The sequence below is a fragment of the Coffea eugenioides genome, chromosome 8 (genome assembly GCF_003713205.1).
Source record: "Coffea eugenioides isolate CCC68of chromosome 8, Ceug_1.0, whole genome shotgun sequence".
Taxonomy (NCBI): domain Eukaryota; kingdom Viridiplantae; phylum Streptophyta; class Magnoliopsida; order Gentianales; family Rubiaceae; genus Coffea; species Coffea eugenioides.
In genome coordinates, this window is record NC_040042.1 from 36,285,533 (window position 1) to 36,293,906 (window position 8,374).

At 35.3% G+C, this 8,374-nt stretch overlaps 2 protein-coding genes across 2 annotated transcripts in view; one reads left to right on the forward strand and one right to left on the reverse strand.

Moving 5' to 3' along the window:
- LOC113780657 overlaps positions 1–626 on the forward strand; it is a 10,098-nt gene extending 9,472 nt beyond the window's left edge. The window contains exon 5 of the mRNA XM_027326438.1: positions 534–626. Coding sequence (XP_027182239.1) covers positions 534–626 — 93 coding nt within the window. The remainder of the gene's footprint in view (positions 1–533) is intronic.
- Positions 627–645: 19 nt separating this feature from the next.
- Positions 646–2,989, reverse strand: LOC113780658 (geraniol 8-hydroxylase-like). The gene is made up of 3 exons (XM_027326439.1): positions 2,956–2,989; positions 2,523–2,894; positions 646–1,277 (listed from the first exon to the last, which is right to left on the reverse strand). The coding sequence occupies exons 1-3, from the start codon at positions 2,987–2,989 to the stop codon at positions 646–648; spliced, it is 1,038 nt and encodes a 345-aa protein (XP_027182240.1).
- Positions 2,990–8,374: the final 5,385 nt, after the last annotated feature.

Consider the following 8,374-nt stretch of genomic DNA (forward strand, 5'->3'; position numbering starts at 1 on the left):
TACTACTTCTCATATAGGATAGTGTAGTATATGCAAGTTTAACCGTATTAATAATGCGCCTGTTTTGTTAATACTTTGACTAGAAATATTTAAAAATAAATCTTATCTGTAATCGAATGAAACTCACCATCATAATTCTTATGATTTTATCAATTAGGTTTACTCTAAAAAATTTGTCATACAAATATCATGATAAGCTTAAGTCTAAGGATAATTTACATGAATGTCACTTAAAAATTAATCCTTTGGCATTGGAAGGATGCATCTATATGGATCAATCTAATGAACTTGATTATCTTATTAAGTACACGTATACTAACTTAAGTGTTTCACACACTATATTAGATGAGATCTAGTGTTTCTTAATAAACTTTATCTATAGTCAATAAACTTCAACATCATAACTCTTATGATTTCATTAATTATATTTACTCTAAATATTTTATTACACAAATAAAAATATATTTGCAATCAATATGACAAAAATGTCATTTATTATAACATAAATAGTTTAAGTGGACGTTAAATCTTAGAAGTTGATTGAGTTTAGAGTATACACATTTTCAATAGGGACATTGGCTTCGATACCAGATGGTCCAAATTCTTCCACCAGGCCAACTGTATGAAGACTTGAAGAGGAAGAATTCAAGATGTTGCAACCCTCACAGGAATGGCAGCAAGTGGCTCAGCTTTCTCAACTGTAAGCCCAAACTTATCTTTCATGTCCAAATCTTTCGGTTCCATTCCATTTGGGAGTTTCCAATCAAAATTATGAACAGGACTAGCCAACAATAACTTCACCATCCTCGCTGCCAGTGGCATTCCAGGGCAAATTCGCCGTCCCGCACCAAAAGGGATGAAACATAAATCCCTGCCCCTGAAGTCAATACCTGTATCCAAAAACCTTTCTGGTTGAAATTTGGTGGGCTCTTTCCAACAGGCCGGGTCCTTCGTGATTGACCATACATTCACTAACACTTGAGTATGTTTTGGAATGATAGAACCACAAACTTCAACATCTGTCTCGGCACAATGGAGGAGAAATGGAGCTGCAGGGTGAAGCCTCATTGTTTCTTTCATGAGTGCATCTAGATAAGGAAGTTGAAGGATGTCCTGCTCCTCGACACTAAATCCTAAGCCAACTTTTTTGATTAATTCTTGCTTTGCCCTTGCCATTTTCTCTGGGCTGCGAATAAGCTCTGTCAATGCCCATTCCACTGTGGCGGTGGTAGTATCTGTACCTCTTACAAACATATCCTGTTGGTTGCATACAAATGCTGTCAATATTTGGAGAACAAAGTGCCAATTAGATTGAAAATTCTTTGAATTGTTTCTTACTAATGTTATTCACTGCACTATTCTTCCAATTGGACTGTGACCAAAAAAATTTTTTTTTAAAAAAGTTATCATTGATGTCACCTTGTCACTCTTTTCTCAGCTCACAAGTTGCATTGTGGACATGGTTCAAAGTCGCGGTCTCGCGGCGAGAGCGAATTTTTGAAATATTTAATATTCTAAAAATTGTAAAAAATATGATAAATAAAAATAATTAAAAAATTAGTAAAAATAATAAAAATTCGAGTTGATTCGGGATGATTCGGAATGATTCAGTATGACTCGGCCGTTTCAACCCTTCACAGTGACATCTCGGCAACTTGAGTATCTCGGTATCGTTTCGTCACGGTATCGTATCGGCGAGGGCCGAGATGGTGACGACTCGGCCGAGTCGTCTCGCTGTCGGCTGAGTCTTCGAACCATGATTGTGGATGTTGTATGACAGAAAATTCCATGTGAATTGCGTCTAAATTCATATTGCATAATAAAGTAACAAGATGCAAACCTTCCAGAGCAAGAGATACTTGGCTAGATAATTTAAAGGTAATAGTTGAACACAGAGTTTTCTAAAAAATAGGGATGTCCGAGTCTAATTAATCTGTTTATATATTATAAGCAACTTTTTTCAGCAAAGTGTTAGGATAAAAGATACAGTAAAATTGGCTTCTATAAGTACCATCATTTCCGATATATACAATTCGTAGTAACCCCCTCTAAAAAAAATTGGCGGAGGGTGGCCAAGTGAGACGGGGTTAAAGAGAAACCAGGAAAACTGGGATTGGCTGATGGAACCTTGACACTAGTGTTTGAAATTGTTTTTGGAACGGTAGGATTGCTATACATCAAAGCAAATTTGACTAGAAGAGAACTAAACATACTAGCGACGTACATAGTGATTCTCCAAATGATTTAACACCGAGGCAGCAATTCAAGCAACAGAGTGGAATGAATGCAAAGTGCAGCCGAATTAGTTATATAACCAATGAGCAGAGTCCTAAACATCACGGCAATGCGCAGTTCATGCCGGGCCATGGTTCTTTCATCTTGTGATCAAGAAGAGCAGCCAAGAAACCCAGATCTTTGGTGATCCAAACCCTACGTTTCGTGCGTCCATCATATCTTGCTGTCAATGTATCGGTATGTGAAAAAACGATCAAAAGCACATTAGATATTCTCTATCGAAATACCTGAAATCAAATGGCTCAGTTGACAAGGAAAAGAAAGCTGCAAGATTTGCTTCTTGCAGCAAGTTCCATTGATCCATGCACATAAACAATCTCTTTTAAGTTCTTTGAGCTTCTCTGAGTTTGTCAAAACGCGTCCACCCGCAAGAACATTGCATATTGAAAATGAGCTCAACGTGTACCGAAACACTGAATTCCGAAATAAAATGGAGCTTCTCTCAGCTCCTCCTCCGCTTGGGAAACACGTGAAACCAATGTCTTCCCCATCATCTATGCCATGGTGAGTTCTGCATATCTCTGCATCGTCGCAAATCTGGTGAGCTAAAGACTGTGGCTGTGCCAAAAGTTGGCACGAACTAGCGCAGACGCTTGTTCCTGCCAGAAAGCCAAACAATGAAAACGTTCGTAAGCAGTATTTCTGCAGTCACTGCAATACTGGGATCTGACACTGCCCAGAGAAGGCCTATCATCTCTTTGGAAAATTAGTCGCGTAAGCCATATCAGTTGAAACAGATATGTCAACTACGTGGACGCACCAATCCAACTGTCATGTGAACTGTAAATTTGCCAAGCCATTCAAGACCTCGTGGGGTCTGTTATCTCTAATTTTGTAGGAGGTTCCAATAATTGGAGGGCCTTGTGGGACCGTGAGGAAACCTCTTTCTGCGTTGTTGCTTGATCGATTAGCTACTATGAAGCAAGATGGATGTAATACAGATCAAGTAGAAGGAGAAAAGGAGCAGTACTACTCGAGGCTCCATGGCGCGCAAGACTCGCGGAAGGTACCGGTCATATCAAGGCCTCAAGAAAAAGAAGAGATGACAGATGACCCGCCGTTTATACCGTGACCGGTGCATCGATGGCAATTACACTTTATCCTCCTCTAGTTTAGTACATTTCATAATTTCTATAATTTCAAAAATTATATATAATTCCCTCATAGTTTAAATTAAAGTATCAAAGTGACGAAAATAGTCATTTATAATGAAACTTTCAAAAATGTCAAAATTATCCTTATAAATACATGACATACTAACACTGTATGATTTTATATTTTATCATATAACTCCTTATGATTTAATAGTTTACCGTATAACCCCTAACGATTTTCAAAATATACACATAACCCCCCTTGGTTAATAAATAATTTTTAACTTTACATAAGGGCATTTTTGATATTTTAGGTAACTCCGTTACGAATGATCATTTTCGTCACTTTGACACTTTAATCCAAATTATAAGGGGATTATGTACAGTTTTTGAAATTATAGAGGATTAAGAAAAAAAATACTAAATCATAGGGAGGTAAAGTGTAATTTTCCCTTTTAGTTATTTATCCCACAGACAATATACAAGAAAAGGACTGAAAGAGTTGCAACGCAAGGTTTGGCTACTATGTTGGAATATATTATCGGTATTGGTTTGGTTTGGTTTGGTGGGGAGATTCGTCTGGTCTCTGTGACTCCATTAGTTGAAAATCGAAACAAGCTGGCACCTATATTAATTAATTGAATCTACAATTTTTGTTGGGGAGGCAATGTTGATGCTAATGTACCGATGAGAAAGTGGATTAGATTCTCCATATTGCTAAAAAATTATTTTCTTCTCTCTCAGCCTCTAAACTCTCCTTCTCAACCGATATTAGTTAAATGGTCCTTTTCCTTCTTTTTTTTGGGGCAAATTCCACTTTACCCTTATGTGGTTTAGCCTTTTTTTATATAACCCTCCTATGATTTCAAAAGCTATACATAACCCTCTCATGGTTTGGATTAAAGTGTCAAAGTAATGAGAATGATCATTTTTAACGGAATCACCTAAAATGTCAAAAATACCCTTATGTAAAGTTAAAAATTATTTATTAACCAAGGGGGGTTATGTGTATATTTTAAAAATCATAAGGGAGTTATATGGTAAAATATAAAAATCATACGGGTTAATGTGTCATGTATTTACAAGGGTAATTTCAACATTTTTAGAAGTTCCGTTACAAATGACTATTGCCGTCACTTTGACACTTTAATCCAAACCATGAGAGAGTTATGTATAGATTTTAAAACTATAGGGGGGTTATGTAAAAAATGCTAAACACAGGGAGGTAAAATGTAATTTGCCCTTTTTTTTTTCCTCATTAAATTTTGCCCAAAAAGTCATAATGTTGTTCCAAAAAATGAATTCTAGTATTCTGACTTAAACCATACTAATATTCTGAGATCCCCCCCCCCCCCCCTTCATATTCGTGAATTCTAGGGATTAATGTAATTCTGGTCAAAATGCCTTCTATCAACTGATGAAAAAAAAAAACCCGTAATAAACCAAGCGCTTAATGGCATAAAAGCATTTTAGATCTCAGTAATCTCCAAAAATTAATCCAAACTACATCACTAATTAGATCAACTACAACTTCACACATTGCACGATAAGTTACATGTTTTGTTTTTAACAGTCCCTCAATCATGATTACACTAAAATTATACTAAATTTAGTGAAAAATACATCAATTGGAATTGGTCAAAACTCAATTTATGAAGAGCCCCTCATCCCCCAACTCCACTCCACCAATAAAAAATTTTGCAAGTATTGAAAGGGTCGTAATAACAAAGCTTCTCTCTTCAACGGAGAAAATTTAGTATTCGCTTTCAACATCTTGCCTTCTTAGTCCTACTTCTGAAGCACCAAAATAAAATCTTGCTATCAAAACGATTCTCATCATTTTCTATTTTACACCAGGAGGGCTTAACATGTATCCGTGGTTATGGGAGAAAATCTTCTTAGTTCCCGCATGAAATATATCTGAAATCAGTAATAGGAAGATCTTCCACTGGGTTGCTTTTTGTATTGCAAATTTTCAAGCTTGACCTGCGCAGAAAAAAGATCTCTCCTTCCATCCCTTGATAGAAAAAAAGTGCATGTAGACACCAAACCAAGGTTTCTTAATCACAGCTCACAAGTTCTTAGTCCAGGATTCTTTCACACCATACTCTTTCATAATCCAAACATCCAAATGGCTGAATTCATAGTTAATTACAACACATCCAAAGGAATCCTCCTAAAGCTCCTATTCCATGCTCAGAAGAACCCTCTCCATATTCTGGCTGCTCAGCCTCTATCCATGTTTCACTTGTCAAATCAAGACTAAATAATTTCCTAGGATTCATGATCCAGTGGATCTTCCCATTCACCAAATAAAACCAAATTTTGCAGGCGCAAAACCAGTTTTCACTCTCGAGCAATGAAAATTCCTTTAGAAGCTGAGTACTCTTCCAAGCATCACTGTTTCGACCATACACATTGAACCAAATCTTTCACATTCTACTTTGATTTAGCCAAAGTTCAACTACTTTGTAGTCATCATAGACGAACCCATATAACTCTGGCTCTCCACTCTTTAATCTACAATGACAATCAGACAATTTCTTGGATTTCTTTATTGATGGATGGGTTCAAAATGCAAGTTGATGTTTACGTACACAGGAACAAACCAATCCTTGACAGCTACCCGCGATCCTTATACCATAAAGATTGCAGCTAACATTTATATATATAGACACACACACATATACGTACATATGATTTATTTTTTCTCTCCTAGGTAGCATGCCTAATTGATACGTCATTTAAATACTTAGGTTTTATTCATATTCGTATCCAACTCTTCTCTAATCAAATTTTCTCATAATTTCTCTCTTTTCTAACAAACTATATCTTTATTTATAAATCTATTTACTTTATTGCATCCATATGCATTTACTCTATTTAGTGTTATTTTATTTGTTACTTAATTAATTTTGTTTGAACCTTAATATTTGTTCATTGAGAAAAAAAATTATATATATATTTGCATATTTGGTATTTAGTTGAAGATAAATATGCATTTTTAGGTTTTTAATTATATAAAAGTTTAATTGTTAATTAAAAAATAATATTATATTAAAATAAACATACGTATAAAAGTTTTCAAAGATTACTATGATATTTGAATACTTAGATACATTCATTTTCTAAAATAAATATTCATGAATAAGTAAGAATATTATTTTATTTTTTATTGAATTATTAATGTTTTCATAAATTCATAGCTAATACTGATATAAAAAAAATCGTGATAATGCAAGAGTTAAATACCTGTACCATATTAACAACCGCATACACAATTGTGTCCCAATGGCAAAAACGAAAAAGAAAAATTAAACTTAGATTAGAAAAATTAAAGGAAACTTAATTAATTTGGTCCCTAAACTTTATCATTCATACCGATTTATTTACTAACTTTTGTTCCGAACCAATTTGATACTTGAACTTAATTTTTGGATCCAATTAAAACTTCTTTCAGGCAATGCCATCGCCTAAAAGAAATTTGGCTCCTAACTTCACACGTAAACAGGGGCATTTTGAAAACTTTGTGAATTATCTCCTCCCTCCACCTCCAACCTTCATTGCTCGCTACCCACCTCCTCCTTCTCCCACCGTTCTCCTCCCAGCTCTCCTTCTCCTCTCTCTTTCCCCAACTGTTGAATTTATTTTGTAATTGAGAAAGTTGAAGAGGAAATCTGCAAATGCTTTATGGCTCAAGTGAAAATATCATAAATATGCAATTTTTATCATATTTGCCACCATTATGGCTGATGGAGAAAAGAAGATCCAAGCCACTTGCACAATCGCTGCTGGAGCATTTGTTAGTTGCAAACTTGCAATTGGTGCACTGTCATATTCTTCAATGCAGCCTTTTGTTGATGCCCACCTTTGCTTTGATACTAACAGTTCCCCAATATCTAAAAGGCATTTTAGCTTTTGAGCCCACCAACAATATAGCTTTGTCTAGCTTGCTTACAAATTCTTGCAAGTTCATGCTGCTTCATCTTGAAATTTTCACACGGAGATTAGTGATTTACAAAGGTTACAAAAACAATCCCACAGCTCTTGACTTTTAGCTTTGATCTCTGCAAGCTAGATGAGTCTGCAAGCCAAATGCTTACTAATTGTTTTTTTTTTTTCCTTGTTTACTTGGTTTTATTATAACCACGTGCCTAAAGTTTCCAAAATGTCCTTATTTAGTTGATGAATTAGGAGTCAAATATCTTTTAGGTGGCGGTGCCACTGTAGGTGCAGAAGGTCTTAATTAGATTCAAAAATTAAATTGATGCATCAAATTGGTCAAAAATAAAAAATAAGAATTAAATTAACATTAGTGAAAAGTTTATAGATGAAATTGACAATTTATCCTGAAAACATTGGGAAAAAAAGAAAATAAAAAACCAAACAATTTTTGTGTTTGGATTCCAAGATTTTTAAATAAAAATTTTAAATTTTGTTTTACTTACATCATATACATAATTTTCAATCACGCTTTTATCTCATATACATTATAATATTACATCATAAAAAATAAAAAGTGTTATAATAATTATTTCAAATAAATATTTTGGATCTGAGTTATGCTTGTGCCCTAAAGGCGAGTGCCCTACTGATCTCTATAAAAGTGGGTTCCAACAATAAGACGTAACATTCAGTCTGAGCTCGCCTCGGCTATGGCTTTTCGCCGCCCGAACGCCGTTGCTCTTCATCTCTCCTGCTTAATTTCTGTCGCAGGAGACTGGCGCCTTAGGAAAACAAACCCTGTTTTCGCTTCCCAATATTCCCAATCTTTTCAAAATGGGGGCTTTTCTTGTTTTAAGGTGCCGGTCACCTGTGGCAGGGGAGCCGAAGAATTGAAGAGCAAAGGCAATTTTGGGCGAATCTCTACTCAGGTGTCCACGATTTTATTTTTGGTGGTTGTTTTTTTTTTAATTTTTAATTTTGGGTTGGTTTTAGCTGTATTGACTGCCAAATGTCTCTGCCCGTCGTGTGTTTGTGTTTGT

Coding starts and splice junctions, on each gene's coding strand:
- LOC113780658 (XM_027326439.1), bottom strand. CDS start 2,989: ATGATAGGCCTTCTCTGGGCAGTGTCAGATCCCA. Junction 2,895..2,955: donor CTGGGCAGTGTCAGATCCCA/GTATTGCAGTGA, acceptor GCTTTCTGGCAG/GAACAAGCGTCTGCGCTAGT. Junction 1,278..2,522: donor ACTGAGCCATTTGATTTCAG/GTATTTCGATAG, acceptor AAATATTGACAG/CATTTGTATGCAACCAACAG.